This window comes from Petaurus breviceps, unplaced genomic scaffold (assembly GCF_028583685.1).
Source record: "Petaurus breviceps papuanus isolate PSGF00001 unplaced genomic scaffold, PetGlider_PUasm1.0 38, whole genome shotgun sequence".
NCBI lineage: Eukaryota > Metazoa > Chordata > Mammalia > Diprotodontia > Petauridae > Petaurus > Petaurus breviceps.
Window position 1 is genome coordinate 77,588,175 of NW_027186304.1, and position 17,107 is coordinate 77,605,281.

A 17,107-nucleotide genomic window follows, 5' to 3' on the forward strand; every position below is an offset into this window, starting at 1 on the left:
CCAAAGTATAGCATCTCTTCTGAAATATGGCCCAATGCAACTCACACAGATTTTTTTTTTGGGGGGGGTATCCTCAGAGAGAGGTCATTTTCTATGGTCACATGGCACAATGGAAAAAGCACTGGACCTGAAATCAAGAAGACCCAAGATCAAATTGGGCCTCACTAGCTGTGTGACCTGGACAAGTCATTTAACCTCTGTTGGCCTGTTTTCTCAACTATAAAAAGGGAATCATGATAGTACTTACTTCACAGGATTATCATTGTTAAGTGCTTAGTATAGTGCCTGCCATATAGCAAGAGCTACATAATGCTAGATATTACAATTTAATAGTGTGGTAATACCAGAGCTAACAACCAGGGATCCCTTGTTTTCACTTTATATTTTGGTCAGACAGTAATCAATGAATATTTATTAAGTGTCTACTATGGTCTGGGTACTGTACTAAGTCTTATGGATATCAAAAGAGACAAAAACAGTCCCTGCCCTTAAAAAAGAGGTCACAGTCTAATGGGGGAGAGAACATGCAAACAAATATGTACAAATAAGCAATATATAGGATAAAGAAGAAATAATTAAGAAAGGGAAGGCTTTAAGAGGGGTTGGGAAAGATTTCCTGTAGAAGATGGGATTTTAGTTGTGGCTTGAAGAAAAACAGGGAAGGCAGTGGGCAGAGATGAGGAGGGAGAGCATTCTAGGTATGGAGGACAGGCAGAGAAAATTCCCAGAGCTAAGAAATGGGGTGTCTTCTTGGTAGAACAGTAAAAAGGTCAGTGTTACTGGATCAAAGCAAGGTGTAAGAACACTAGACAGGTGGTGGGGAGGGGCAGGTTACAAAGGGCTTGGAATGCCAAACAGCATTTATATTTGATCCTGGAGGCAAGAGGGAAGGAACCACTCCCTGGAGTTTGTTCAGTAGTGGGGAACATGATCTGACATGCTCTTTAGGAAAATCATTTTGGTGACTGAACAGAGAGCAGACTGGAGTGAGGAGAGGCTTGAAGCAGGCAGACCCACCAGCAGACAGAGTACTTTGCTATGAATTATTCTTAAGAAGTACTAGCATAATTTGTTCACCTCAACCAAGTTCATCCCTTTTTTTTTTCCAGTACATGATAACAAACATATATTTAACTACACATGAAAGTTGCATTTTAATAACAAAAATAATCTACATTAATTTATCTTATTAGAAAAAGATCTCTAAATAATAAAAGATATTTATGTACCATGTTAAGGTTTGCAAATTGCTTTAGTTATATTTCCCTTGATAATAAATATGAAAATCTCATTTGAAAGTGAATCTAATTCCTCCTTTCCATACACTTTGAGCTGAGCATACAGAACAAAAATTTGGAAGCATTTTTAGTTGCAAGATAATTCAAACCGAGACAGTTCAAGTTAAGGAAGTTACATGTACAAACCCCAGGTCCTACAGAGAAGTGCCACTAAGGGCAAGCACTAGAAAGAAAGGCAGCTTTGTGTAATGGATAGAGAGCTAGGCTTGGTAGGAGGTCCTAAGTTTAAATCCTGCCCCTAACACTTATCTGTCTGTTCCTGGGCAAATCACTTAACTGCAACCATGCAGGTTGTTGCGAGGATCAAATGAAATAAGATTTATAAAGTGCTTTGCAAATTTTGAAGTGCTACATAAATGATAGCTATCATTAGCATCATATTTGGAGTCAAGAAGAGCTGAGTTCAAATCCTGCCTCAGACACATATTAGTTGTGAGACCCTGGACAAGTCAACTTCTGTTTGCTTCAGTTTCTTCAACTATAAAATGGGGATGAAAAGAGCACCTACTTTGTCAGGGTTGTTGTAAAGATCAAGTGAGATAACATTTGTAAAGTGCTTGGCCCAAAGTAAGCACTATTCTAATGCTTATTCCCTTCCCTCCTCTAGATGGCTTCTAAGCTCCCTTCCACCTCTTAACCTATGATCCTATGATTTAAAATTCAAGGAATTACCCAGGAATCTGAAGAGCAACATATAAACGGGAATCTCTGAATTCTTGTTTGATTACATCATCAGGTAGTTTCTCGATAATGTCTAGATTACAGAGGCACAGTAGGGCAAAGACTCCACCACTCTAGTCAAAATGGTGCCACTGAATGGTGTAATCCTTGGCCCTCACATTCCTGGCCTTGTTCTAGGCTTTCTTTTATTTTGTCCAATTACATATAAAGACAATTTTAAACATTTATTTTAAAAAATTTTGAGTTCCAAATTCTCTTTCATTCGTCTTTCCAGTTTTTTTCTGAAATCTGCTTACTTGTCATTTCATACAGCACATAGCATTCCATTGCATTCACATACCACAACTTGTTCAGCCGTTCCCCAACTGATGGGCATCCCCTCAATTTCCAATTCTTTGCCACCACAAAAATAACTATCAATATTTTTGCACAAGTAAATCCTTCCTTTTTTTTTTCAACATTCATTTTTTATAAGATTTTGAGTTCCAAATTTTTTCGCCCTCCCTTCCTTACCAAGTTGGCAAACAATCTGCTATAGGTTATACATGTGCAATCATGTAAACATATTTCCACATTAGTCATGTTGTGTAAGAAGAAACAAAACAAAATGGAAAAGCCATAAGAAACAAAAAAAAATTGAAAATAATATGTTTGAATCTGCATTAGACTCCATCAGTTCTTTCTCTGGGGGAAGCTAGTATTGTTTCATATTAATTCTTTGGAATTATCTTGAATCATTAAATTGCTGAGAATAGATAAATCATTCATAGTCAATCATCAAACAATGTCACTGTTACTGTTTCTCCTGAATCTGCTCATTTCACTCGGCATCAGTATATATGAGTCTTTCCAATAACCCTCTAATTGGTATCCCTGATTCAAGTATCTCTAGTCCATCCTCCTCAGAGCTGCCAAGGTAATTCTCTTCAGGTGAAGGTCTGACTATGTCACTCTCCTACTCCAAAAGCTCCAATAACTCCCCATGACTCTGAAATTGTTAATTTATCTTTATTTCATCCTTTTAACATTTCTATTTTTGTATATAAATAATTTTTAAAATAAGTCAATATACAAATATTGGTGGGGTGCATATTAAAATATTTTTACTTATAGATAAAGCAAAAAAAAAAAAGTTTGTAGACATCTGACCTAGAGCAAGGGTTTAAGAGATTTTAAAATACTTAGGGTGTTGGATTTGGAGTCAAAGGACTTGGGTTCAAATCCCACACCCTTACTAGTTCTGTGATCCATAAGCAAGTCATTTTATCCTCATGGGCCTGTAAAATGAAGAGGTTAAACTAGCCGTTTAATTCATCTTTATCTTCACTATATTCTAATTTATCTTCACTTCTCTGGGCCTCCGTTTCCTGAGAGAGCTACACCAGTTGATTTCTAAGGGTCCTTTTAGTTCTAAATCTATGATCCAAATAATTTTTTGTAATCTCTCTTTGCCATGACTTTTCTAAAAAAACCAACCAAACAAAAAAGTCACCTGGAGGGTGAAGCTGAGTTGCTAGTTTTAAAAGCAGATGTTTGGCCCCACCTCCTTTCTAGTTTTAAGCATTATTTGCTCACTGGTTCAGCATCCCCCCTTAAAGCAAGTTTGTATTTGTCAATTCTTCTACCTTAGGCATCCAGTTCTCTTTTAACTGCTGAGTGGGAACCTCGTTCACAACGAGGACAGGGGCGGAAAAAGAAAATTCACATGGATTTGCCAAAGATTTTGTAGACAGTCGTGTTCGGCCGTGTGTGTGTGTGTGTGTGTGTGTGTGTGTGTGTGTGTGTGTGTGTGTGTGTGTGTGTGCGTGTGTTGTTGGGGAGGGGATTGTTGGGAGGGAGTGAAATGGAATAAGGGTGCCGGAGTTTACTAGCCGGCTGTCCAAGTGCAGTAGCTGGCCTCAGAGGCTGGAGGGAGGCGAGGAGGCCACCCATCCTGCAGTTCCCCCCAAATCCTCCGGGGGCTGCAGCTTTCTAACCGTCCTCGGATGACCCCAGGCCTCTCAAGGTTGAGAGCCTAGGCGGGTGGGGGGCGTGGAGGAACGGTGGTTACTTCTGGCTTCTGCCCTGGGACATAGGGAGAGGGAGGGAGGGAGACGGGGAGGCGGATCTCGGACACTCTGCAGGCTTCCTGGACTTGTACCGCTCACAGGTACAGGACGAGTTCACGTCCCGAGCCGCTGAGCCCAGGGCTGGCTCCCACAGCTGTCCAGTGCAGCCCAGCGCCAGGCTTTGGGAGCCTCGGGACTGGCTTCCTAGGCACAGGAACCGAGCAGGGGAGGGGGTGGGAGGAGGCAGCGCACCCGCTTTACTTTGCACTGGTGCCTGCCCCCTCGGCCCTGGCTTGAAGGCAGCCCCGGGGTGCGGCCCCTTTCTGGCAGGAGCGGGGGCGTGAAGCGGGACTGTGGCTAAAGTGACACCCAACACCCACTTCTTCCCGGTCCCTGTTCCTCCCCCTCCCACGCGCTGCTGAGGTCCGTGTCTCCCTGCCAGTCCATCCATCAGTAGGTTTGCCTGTCTGTCCGTGTCTTTCTGTCTGCCTGTCTGTGTCTGTCAGTCCGCCGGCCAGCCCCTCTGTCTGCCTGCGGGTCTGTCAGTGCCCCCGTCAGTCCGCGGGGCGCTCACTCTAGCAGCGCCAGTCTGTGCAGGCGGAGCCGCAGCTGGGAGGAACACGTCAGGGAGGAAACCGTGAAGGGGGCAGCGGCGGCCAGGAAAGAGGAAGACAAAGTTCTCTCGCTCGCACGCTGCGGGCCGCGCGGCCGGGCGGCCGGGGACAGAGACGCACAGCTGGAGCCCGGGTAGGTACTTGTAGGGGGCTTCCTTCCCCGGCTTTCCCCGAGAGCCCTGGACCTCTCCGGCCCCAGCTACCCGAGGTCCTGCTGCTGCTGCTGCTGCTGCAGACCCGGGCTGCTGAGAGCGCCGAGTACACGGCCCCACTCCGACCCCGGAGCAGGAAAGAGCCGAGCGTGGGGAAAGCCGATCGGGGCCTCGGATGGCTATTTCCATTCCTCCAACTCCTGCGACGGCTATGCACTCTCTCCTCCTTCTCCTCTTTTCTGGGTTCCAAGGTTGTTCTACCTTCTCACCAGCACCCCACCCCACACCTACACCCCGCTTCTCTCCGCTTGACTGTATCTGAGGCCGTAAAAAGCAGTAACCTCCTGAGAGCCACTGGCAGGTTATTTCCCACACCGGGAACTTTTAGAGAACCCCACCCAAGTTGGTGGGTTTTGCGTCCCAAAAAAGTTCCTTCAGATTCAGCCCCTCTTAGGGATTCCTAAAAGCCTTGATGGCTAGAGATTGTATGGGGAAAGGATGTGGAGATAGATATCGAGGCAAGGAATCTCCTGAGGAAGGATTCAGCTGGACACCTGCAAAAGAACCAGGAATGAGGGAAAGAGCCTTCGAAGTAAGGAGATTGGAATAGTTCTGTTTACACAAAGCAACCGTACTATTTTAACCAAGTTTGGGGGAGTTTGAACAGCGATAGCACAACTCTTCTTGAGTAACTTTGGATCGTATGCTACTTGGTTTTATTTTTGGTTAGAGACGTGTGTATTTTAGGAATGTTTCCATAAATAGCTGTTTCTGTCAGTTTTGGCTATGGTGATCCTAACTAAGGAGATTGAACTAGAATGGAATATTGTCATCAGGACGATCCTTCCTGAAAGACCTTAGTGCTTTTTCTGTTTCTTTGGTTAGCTGTGCTAGGCTAGAAATATCATTTCATTCCTAAAGAGGAATCTGTAAAGTGCAACTGAAACTAAATTGCTATAATTATCATCAACAGTTTGTGACTGGAAGGTGACGTTCATATATATGTAAACACATATATACATAAAATGTATTATATTTTGTAAAAATTTATGCCTATATACATGCATATATGTATGTGTTGTAGATGTGTAAAGCAGATGTTAAATATATTCAACTTCTGTGTATTTAGTCCTTTCTATGTATTCAGTCCTGGTTTAAATTCACTTTGACAAGTCTGAACAATGCTTTAAGCTACATTAATACAATTCACAAAGAGATTCCTTTCTAATGTCATCCTTTATTATCAGAAATTTCATCACCAGAGGAAGAAATCAATCAACAGTCATTTATTGAGCACCTCCTTATGTGCCAAGCTCGATGCAAAGCACTGAGGATACCAGTAGAAGAGGGTGATACTTCCTGCAGTCAAAGAATTTACATTAATCTTGCAGGTATAGGAACAAGTATTAGGATGTGAATGCTTCAGGATGTGAATTTCCTCCCAGATTGTTGACCTAAGCAGGATGTTTCCATTCTTTTTCCTTTCTTTCCCAATCAGTTAATCAACAAGCATTTATTAATCAGCCACTTTGTGCCAGGCATTGTGCTAGGAAGCAAATATAAAGAATGAAATAATCCCTATTAGCTAAGAATTTACATTCTAATGCAGAAGGCAACATATGTATAGATGTACATAAAATAAACACAAACTATTCAAACCCAGTGTAGTTTGGGAGGGAGAACACTGAGGACTCTCAGTTGAGATCAGAAAAGTCTTCACACTGAAGGTGGTACTTGAGTTGATTCTTGAAGAAAGAGGATCCTGGGAGATAAAAAGTGACAAGAGAGAGTATTCCCAGTAGCAGGGACAGCTAATGCAAAGGCATAGAAATGGGAGATGTAGTTGGGTGGATCAAATAATGCAGGAGGGGGAGTAGTGTATTAAGATTGGAAAGATAAATTGAAGCTAGGTCTTGAAGGGCCTTTAAAGTTAAACAAGAGTTTTGTGTTTTGTCCTAAAGATAACAGGGAACCAGTGAGAGACAGTCAGATTGGAAAATCACTTTGGCAATCAGTATGAATTGAAGTGAGGAGAGACTTGAGGCAGGAAGTGAGTGGCTGTTGAAATAACCTAAGAAAGAGGTGATGAGAGCTTGAACTAAGGTAGTAGCAGTATGGGTAGAGAAAAGGAATCAATCTGGTGTGGAGGAGATAGAAATGACTAAAGTTCATCAACTGATTGAACTGTGGAGTGAGGAAAAGTGAGGAATCAAGGATAATACGAGGGTTATGAGCTGGGGGGAATTTAAAAGTAGTGGTGCCATTAGCAGAAATAGAGTTTTAGGGAAAAGATAATAGATTCAGTTTTGGGTATGATGAGGTTGAGATGTCTCCTGGACATAATGTTGAATTGAAACTTAGGTGAGAAATCTAGACTAGAATATATATATGTGTGTATATATATAAATTATGTGCATAAAAATGATAATTAAACTTGAGAATAATTATTCTATTAATAAAGTCTATTGATAATTATATGTAACTATATGTCAATAATTAAACTATCAATTAGCTAGTATTTATGAAGCATCTGTTATGTGCCAGGCATTGTGCTGGATGTGAGAGATACAAGTACAAAGAATGAAATGAGCCATACTCATAATGACTTTTATTCTAATACCAAGAGAAATAAAAGCCTAGGATAGAATCCTTAAACCCCTGCTTCTCTCATGACAGTATCTTCATCAGTGAATTGACCCAGGCAGCATTCCCTTCACCCTTTCCCAAGTGATTAGATGTAAGGAGCTCTAGGAACAAAACCTTGGTGGGGACCCTATGCCACCTATTTGGCCTAGTCACTCCATAAGTATTTATTAAGCACCTATTATGTGCTACCCACTGTGCTAAGTGTAGGGGATACAGAGAAAGATAAGACAGTCTCTGACCTCAACCGTTGCACGGGCTAATTTTGTCAAAAGGAGCTTCATACTCGAGAGCACTAGTTAATTGAGGGGTTACCGTATAGAGTTGAGGGAAGTACTGAAATAAAAATATGTAAAATAGCACACATATTTATATACCTGCAATCTGTAGGTAATTCATTCCTACTGCTTCTGTGTCCATATTAAAATTTTAATGCACATTTTTGTGATTAATCAAATAGATTGAAATAATCAAAAGATTGAAAATCTTTTTCAAGATTAAAGGATCTTCCAATATTCAGCTTAGGGCCTTAACCTGATTTGTAGAGAAGTGAAGTATTAAGCTGTCTTATGTCACACTCTGCCATGGTTTACAAGCTATGGGTTTTGAGAAGAGATAGTATGCTGTAACGATTATCATTGGTTAGGGAATATTTTCCTGCTTATTCCTATTTGCATGGGTGGAAGCCATCCGTCACGTACAGGAAGAGCCATCCCTCTTCTTTCCTTTCTTCCAGCCCAAGCTTCCTTCTCCAAAGGAGAAGCTGGCACAACAAAGGGAGACATTAATATGGGGCGAATCCCAATACCAAAAATATTATAACCAAAATCATTGCAAAAGATTTGACAAGCTTAATTGGAAGATCAGTGTTTTCAAACAATATCTGTTGTAATAAAATCTGGACTTAGAATTTGACCTGAAAAGTACTAGTAAGGACTTTTTAAAGGGGTGTTCTACCCCTCAAACCCACCCCTTTCTTCTAGTCCTAAGAATGTTTTGGTTTGACACATGCCTTTGGTATCTATATTCATAACTTGCCTATCTCTTTACCCTCTATGACTTTCTCATCTATCCAGCTTCCAAGGCTGCAGATCCACTACTGGTGTTCTGTGAGAGTGATTTCACCCAAGCACTTATATTAATTGATCAAGTTCATACAAATATAATTGTCACAAGCACTTTTAATAAAAAAAAAATCAAGTGACTACCATGTGCTTATCATGTGCCATACTCCCTAGTACAGGGGATAGTTATACACAAAGAAAGAACAATAACCTGAATAGTTCCAGTGTGACCCTCTGTATCCCCAAAGATATGTTCTTTGGACAGGTAACCTGTGATTAGACAGGAAAATTAACTGGTAGGATGGTTATTGTGGGGAAAGGGAGAGGAGGAAGAATCAGAGTTGGGGAGACATTGCCCATGGAATGTATTATATGGTATAAAAGTGTTAATGAAGCCTGAACATGAATCATCTCCTTGTCAAAGTTCTTCTTTGAGGGGGTGGAATAAACTGCTTTTGAAACTTTCTTTGTTTCAGGAAACATTTTACCTTTGTTCCATCCAATCTACGTGTCTAAAAAAAAATTCATGAATATTGCTGTTGAAACTGCTGATTCATGAAATACAAGTTATGTAACATATTTTTTCTGCCAGAAATTATCCCCCCCCTACACACACCCCTCATGCCCATCATGTTCATTTCTCCTTGACTTTCCCAACCAGACCATTCCTTCTTATTGAGGACTATGTTTCTCTACTTTTGATTCTTTTATTTATTTATTTTTAGTTTTCAACATTCACTTTTATAAGATTTTAAGTTCTAAATTCCCCCCCCATTCCTTCTACTCTCCCTCCCCAAGTTGGCAGGTAATCTGCTATAAGCTATACATATATGATTATATTAAACATATTTCCATATTAGTCACGTTGTGAAAGAAGAATCAGAACATAAAGGAAAAACCACAAGAAAGAAAACACAACAAAAAAGAGAAAGTAGTATGCTTCAATCTGCATTCAAACTCTGCAGTTCCTTTCTCTGGATGTAGATAGCATTTTCCATCATGAATCTTCTGGAATTGTCTTAGATAATTGTATTATTCAGAAGAGCTAAGTTTTGTCTCTTTTGGATAAGTTTTGTCTCTTTAGGATAAAGGTAAATACTAAGGATAGTCAATGATGCATCTTTCACTATAAAAAATAAATAGTAAATACTTGTGTAACTTCATTAGGTTTTATTTTTGAGGAAGAAAATCTGGATGTCAAATGTCAGAGCCTTTATCTGATGGGTTGAATGGAAAAATGCTTCCTTTCCTACCCCCAGGGCTGAACTCAAGTGAAAAAGTAACTTCTAGGGGAAGATAAAAAAAAAACATCTAGGATGCTGCCATGGTATGAGATTGGGCAGAATTCCACCATACTGTGCAAGTAGGGGAGTATTGTAAACAGCTCTTTCTTTAATCCATGTTGGAAAGTACATTGCTTGTAAACAATTAAAAAATGGAAAAAGGCTGTGTCTACTGACATAGAGAATTGTAAATAGAGTATCTCCTCCTTTTCATTGTTAATGTGATGATTTTGAGGAAAACACATATGAATTTTTGAGGAATCCATATTGGGAAAATCTATATTCAAGCCTGGATTGGTAGAAAGAACATTGGATTTTGAAAGTGTTAAAAGACTTGGATTCAAGCCCCCTCTCTAATGCTTTCTTCTTTGACTATGGGCAAATAACTTAGCTTCTTTGAATTTCAGTTTCCTCATTTGTAAAATGTAAAAATGAAACAGAGAAACCTGTCCTTCTGCAGCTACCCAGCAGCAAAGTAGCCTGCTCGACTCAGCCTGCAGCAGTTGTCCAGAGAAAGAGTAGCCTACCTGGTACAACCCAACAGCACCCTCCAGCAGCTGAGTGACTGCCCAATCTATCCTTGAAGCAACCCAACCAGGAGCAGAGTACTCTTCCTAGTCTAGCTAAGAAGCAGCCAGGCCCAGTGGGGAGCCAGTACAGCAGCTAAGAAATCTGCTTGACTCAGCCTGGCAGCTGACTAACCCTTCCAGTGAAACACCATCCCCTATAAGGAGCAAGCCCAGCTGAGCTGCTTCTTCATTGGAGGATCCTCTGGAGAAAGAAAGGACCTTAAGGCCCTTCATTTCAGGAGTCATGAATTTCTTTGGCCATGATTATTTCCCACATACACGGGGAGCCATTATGTTTTAAGTTTGTGCTTATCCTTTACCCTTACCTCCATGGACTCTGTGCAAATGTGGGAAAGTGAGCCCCTTGTTTTGGGGAAAATTCTTTATAACTACTGTTCTTGCTGTTCCACTTGAATAAATGCCTTCATTAAAGAACAGAGTCTACTGAATGATTGGCAAGTGGAAGTGCACCAATAGGGGCTCCTGAGCTAGAGTTAGGAGGATATCTATCCACAGGGTTATCTTTATAACTTTGAGAGTAGAAGTAGCTGCTCCTCTAGGGACCCAGTACCACTGCAAGGTGGAGGAGAGAGCCCAGAAGGGCTTGTAAGTCAATGCCAAAAATTAGTTCCTAATAATCAAATGAGTTAATATATGTATTTTGGAAATCTTAAAGCACCATATAAATGCTAGCTATTATTATTATTATTATTATTCAGAAGATAGGAATGGTTAGCCTTTAGAAGAGAAGACTCGGGAATGACATAACTGTCTTAAGTATTTAAAGGTTGTCATGGAAGACAATTAAACATTTTTTGACTTGCCCCAGATAGTAGAAGAAATAGCTAGAGACTTCAGAAGCAGATTTTGGCTTTATATAAAGAAAAACTTCATAGTAAATAAAACTGTCCCAAAGAATAGAGTGCTTTGGAAGGTAAAGGGATCCCCTTTCCTTGATGTCAAGGGGAGGCTCGTTGACCTCTTATTGGGGATTCTATAGAGGAGATTCCTTGTTTAAGACAAGTTGAACTAAAAGGTTTCTTACGTCTCTTCCAATATTGAGATTCTGTCTTATAAAAGGCCCACACAGCCAATCTTCTAGTTATATGCTTTGTAAATGATTGTTAAAAGGGGCGGCCAGGTGGCTCAGCGAGTAAGAGCACCGGCTCCAGTGTCGGGATGACCTGGATCAAATCTGGGCTCAGATACTCAGCACCACACCCAGAAATAATAACTGGCCGTGTAACCTTGAACAAGTTACTTAACCCCAATTGCTTTAAGAAAAAAATGATTGTTAAATGAATTAATTGGCCCAATGACCTGAAGGACCACATAGTTGAGCTCATTCATTTTGTAGATGAGGAAGGAAACAGATGTATAGAGGCTAGCTCTATATAGGTGGCTTGTTCCAAGTCACATAACTTAGTCAGTCAAACAGAGAACCTAGAGCATCACCTAGCTCTCTTAAGGTCTTATCTTATTCTCAAATGACTTTGAATTTCTCCAACACTGACTAGCTCTGTTCTTTAGGGCGGTGGTCCTGAATCTTTCAGTTGAGGACTGTAGGGGGTGCTGCAGTTATTGTGAGATATTTGAAAATCTATATTGACCAAATGAACAACTTGCCTCACATATCTTTGTATTACTATTTTTCAAGTGTATGCAGATGTTTTGATGAACAAAATATAAATTCATTTAAATATTAGAGAATTCATAGGAGCTTTTCGTCATCATATATTTTTCTTAATCTGTTTATATTAGTAGTACAATTACTATTTGTATGGAGGGCTTTAATATTAAAGTCTTTATGTGTAACCAAAGGCTAATAGCATTGTGCTAATGAGATCAAGTTCAGGTGTTCCATTTCCTTGATCAATTGGCTTTTCTCTATTCCATGGCTATAAACCGTACAACCTCCTAGCAAACTGATTAGTAAATACATGTCAATAGTCATAAAAGAGAATTGGGTGATACAGACTGAATGGACCCCCCAAAATCTATCACTGTTACTGGAAAAAATTATCTCATTAAAGTGTATGTTCTAATAATAGTAGGTCAGTGAATCTTTGTAGAATAATAATAATGATGAGTTTTATGTGAGATTTGCAAAGCTCACTTGAGCCTTGCAACAACCTTGGGAAGTACATAACTCCTGGCATAATTTGGCTTCCTTTGCTTCTGGGACACCCTCTAGGGAAAAAAGCCTTCAGAAACCTCAAAAGAAACAACCTTCATACCTTCATTTAATAGATGAGAAAGCTGAGACTGAGAGATTAAGCAGCTTCTCAGTGGTTACCCAGTTAGTAAGTATCAGAAGAAGATTTAGAACCCAGGTCATCTTCTTTCTCCTCCTTTTCTTTCACTCTATACATTATGCCTTGCTGCCTATTTTTCAAACATATACATTTTATGAAGTTCATTCTAATGGAAATAATATTGAATGAATGAAAATGCACTTATGATATTGGTAATAAGGTATTTATTAATTGTGTCAGGTACTGTGCTCAGTGCTGAAAATACAAAATAAAAGCAAGCCAGACAGTGCTAGGCCTTAAGAAGCTTACATTCTAGTGGAGAATAACAACACATAAGAAGGAATGGAAAAGGGGCAGGGTTACACATCCAGTGCCCCATACTGTGTAGTAGACAGAAAAGTGACATGGAAAAATGTTCCTGACCTCCACAAGATAAGAAAAAAGCTGACTAATCAGAACCGAGGGACTCAGTGAGGACTGGGTGGAGATGATGGTTTTAGCAGAGACCTAGGAGGCTGGAATGTGTCAGAATGAGTGCTTAATAAATATCAGGTATTGTACTAAACACTAGGGATACAAATAGAAAAAAAAAATGAAACAGTCTCTGCCTTCGAGGAGCTTACATTCTAAAAGGAGGAAACAACATATAAAAAGGAATGGCCCTGGGAAGGAGTTTTTGTCTGGGGAATCACAGGGATGATAAATTGACTTGCCCTTTCCAAAATGGGAGGGACCAGATAGGAGGGTGGCCAGGTTGGTTACTGGATAGGGTAAATGGTTTAAGACTGGTTTAAGGTAGCTACTATCAAATGAGAGGGACAAGTATGCCTGAATTACCTTCTGGTCCTAACAATCTAGTATAAGCAGTCCCCTAATGAGAAGCACCCAATTTGCAAATATTCTATACCTAAAAACATGCCTTTTTTTTAATTTAAAAAATATTTTATTGAGTCTTTCCCTATCCTATATACTTTATATTATCTGAAAATGTCTAGACACTTCCAGCAAAAGATTTAAGCAAATGAAAGGAAAGAACAGTCTCTGACTTCTCTGATTCACGGTTGTACAAATCGCATGATAAGTCACACTAGAGAAAATTTGAAAGCCATTTTCTGGCATATCTTCCTTCATCTGTACTTAGATCTTTCTTTGTCTCTGACTTTCTTTGGGCTTCTGCTTCGATCTCTCTTTCTGTCCCTTTCTCTTTCACGGGGTTCTGTTCAGTGTTTAGATCTACTGTTGCTGTGGTAGCCGTCTCTGTCCCGCGATCAACTGCGGCTGCGACTTTGAGGTCTCTCGCTTTTCTCACTCTTTTGCTTCTCTTTACAATACTCTTCTTCATGTCTGCTATGATGCCTCTCCCAGTTGGAATCCTTAGAATTCTTCACTGTTGCATAATCCTCTTCAGAGCAGTGACGAGTTTTCTTATGCTTTTTACCTGAGTGTGAGTGACTTGATTTAGAGTCTTCTGCTTCTTCATCTAGCACAAGATCATATTTTGTATCCTGTTTGGGTTTTACTTTATCTTTGAGAGCAAATTTAGATTTTTCCACATCCTTTTCATATTCCTTGAAATCATTGTTGGTATATTTTCCACCTTTCCCTCTCCATTTAACTTTTGCAACAGACTGGCTAAAATCTACATGTATTCTTCTGTCATCTATAAGCACATTATCCATGTTGAAAAAGGCTTTTTCACAATCTTCTTCCTTTTCAAATTCAATAAACGCATAACAAAGAGATTCTCCTGTCTTCCAGTCACGAATAACTTCACAACTTTTTATGGGCCCAAATCTTGAGAATATTATTTCCAGATCTTCATCTGTGGTTACTGGATTCAATTTGCACACAAATAGGACATTTTCTGGAGGTTTGATATCTGCATCAGGTAAATCTCCCACCATTTCTAGAAGAATAGCCTGAGTTTTTGCCTCCTTCTCAGCCATTATTTCTTCAATTTCTTCAGCTGATCTCCCTTTGAAATCATCGATTTCTTCATCTGCTCCTATTCGGCCACTATCTAGTTGTTCCTTGGTTGGTTCTGGTGATCGATCAGGAATTGATAAGCCAGCTGGGTCATCAAATGGATCATCTAAAATCACTGTATGATTTATCCTTACAAATTAAAAGCAAGTCATATGTCTGAATTAAAGTGTTTCAGTACCTGATATCTTGATAAGGGACAAAGTCTTTGTCAACAAAAGTCTCATTAATTTTCTTGATTACATCCATTCCTTCTGTTACTTCACCAAACACTGTATGTACACCATCAAGGTAATCTAGATTTTCTCCTGAGATCCATGTTGATCACTGCCATTATTCACCATAGATACTGTGTCCTTTTTCTTGTGCTTAATTCTTGGTACCTTTTCTGCCTCAAAAAACCTTGCTTGATCACCATACAGCTGCACAAAGACTGACTCTCCTCCTCGGCCAGTACCCATAGGATCACCAGTTTGTATAATAAAATCTCTCTGTACATTATGAATTAGACAATAATTGTAGTACTTTATTTTGCACAACTTCAGAAAATTCAAGCAAGCCCACGGCCGCTCCTCGGTGTACAGATCAATAACAACGTCGCCCAGAGTGGTCTCCAGCAGCACTGCCATGACGCCCACGCCGCCTCCGGACCCGGGAAGCCCAGACCCTCAAAACATGCCTTTCTTCACTGCATTTTGGGGCCACTTTGCTTGACTTCCATTTATTTACCAGACAGTAACCAAACTGTTTGATACAAGAACTTACTGACTCAAGAGTTTTCATTTTCTTTTTGGACCAAACCTGTGATTTCACTGATGTAAGAGGCTCTGAGTAAGAGAATTCTTCTGTCCTTGGAGATCTGTACCCTCTAATCTTAGAGAGTAGCCTGAAGTATTAAGGGGTTAAATTTCTTGCCTAGGATCAGAGGATCCCATTTGTCAGAGGTAGGACTTAAGTCTAAGTCTTCCTGTCTCTGAAGTAGGCTTGCTATCCAGTAGGCCATGTTGCCTCTCTTGACACAGTGTTTTCTAAGAATCATAGATGTAGAGCTGAAAGAAGCCTCAGAAGCAGTCTGGTTCAACCGCAATTCACTTTATATATGGGGAAACTGAAGCCCTATGAGAATTGTCCCAACGTCTTTCATCTCACAGGTAGTGAATGGTAGAAGTGGTATTTGAACTCAGATGCTCAGACTCCACAGCCAAAACTTTTTACTCCCACTGGTCCACATTGATTTTCTTCTCTCTGAGAAAAAAACTGTGTATATGCTATGTCATTGCCCCACCCCTTGCCCCTTCAAACCACACTTTTTTCCTCTTTCACAACTGCTGACTTAGTCAATTCTGCCCCAGGCAATCAACTTCTCTGACATACCCAGAAATCCTCTTTTACCTTCTTCCTCATCTTATTTTTTTGCCCAGTTAACTCAGGGGTATCTCTCTCCCTTTTCCCTTACATTCTATCTTTTTTATCCTCATTAATATTTCCACTTGTGCACACACACACAAAATCCCTATTTACAGTTGATAAGCATATTAAATATAATCATAGACTGGTATTGATAAAAAGTAAAGGCATAAGTTTTGAAGCGATCAATCAGAAAGAACTTTTAAGCGCCTACTATATGCTATGTATGCTGCTAGATACAAAGGGATTTTTAAAAACTCAGAAAAAAAGTGAAATTGACCCTGGGAGATACATGTGTGCACATAAAGGAATATAAAAAAGAGGCACAAAGTAGTCTGGATAGGAAAATGCTAGCAGCTGGGGAGGAGGGAATCAAGAAGGGTTTCATATAATAGTGCTTGAGCTTAGCCTGGAAAGAAACTAGGGACTCTAGAAAGTGGAAGGGAGGAGGGAGAGCATTCCAGGCCAGTGCAAAGACAGGGATGGAGGTTATATATGAAGAATGTATAGTAAGAAATTCAGTTTGTCTAAATAACAATATCCATGAAGCAGAGTAATGAATAAATAAGACTGGAAAAGTGGACAGGGGCCAGGTTGTGAAAATATTTAAATGCCAAATAAAAACTGACAGCCCCCAAATCAGGAGGACCTAAGTTCAAATCTGGCCTCAGATACTTACCAGCTGTGTGACCCTGGGCAAGTCACTCAACCCCAATTGCCTACCCCCAAAAACAAATAAAGGAGTTTATATTTGATCCTAGAGGTTGTAGTGAGCCATTGTAGTTTATTGAGGAAGGTAGCGATGTGGTCACACTTGTGCTTTAGGAAAATAACTGGCAGTTTTGTGGAGAAAGGATTGGGATCTGGAGAGACTTGCTACAGGCAGATCAATTAAGAGGCTGTTGCAATAGTCTAGGCAAGAGGTGCTGAGATCTGACTAGGGTGGTAGCCTTGTAAATGTTCAGAAGGGAATGAATGAGAGATACTGTGGAGACAGAAACAATAGGCTTGGATATGTGGGGTAAGTGAGAGCAAGAAGTTGATGATTCCAAGGTTGCAAACCTGAATGACTAAAAGGGGATGGCAGCACCATCTGCAGAAAGTAGGTTT

General features: G+C 40.2%; 2 protein-coding genes across 3 annotated transcripts in view; one reads left to right on the forward strand and one right to left on the reverse strand.

Moving 5' to 3' along the window:
- Positions 1-4,088: 4,088 nt before the first annotated feature.
- The window catches only part of SGK3 (serum/glucocorticoid regulated kinase family member 3), a 164,334-nt gene continuing 151,315 nt past the window's right edge, over positions 4,089-17,107 (forward strand). Inside the window, exon 1 of one of the 2 annotated variants that reach the window (XM_069100056.1) lies at positions 4,089-4,774. The gene's annotated coding sequence lies outside the window, so the exon portion shown is untranslated. The remainder of the gene's footprint in view (positions 4,775-17,107) is intronic. The other variant, XM_069100053.1, reaches the window with a different exon arrangement.
- Positions 13,528-15,260, reverse strand: LOC138170612 (peptidyl-prolyl cis-trans isomerase-like 4). The gene is given in 3 exon segments (XM_069100058.1): positions 13,528-14,722; positions 14,772-14,901; positions 14,904-15,260. Coding segments are annotated over 3 exon segments (1,434 nt in total). The 5' UTR covers positions 15,220-15,260; the 3' UTR covers positions 13,528-13,734.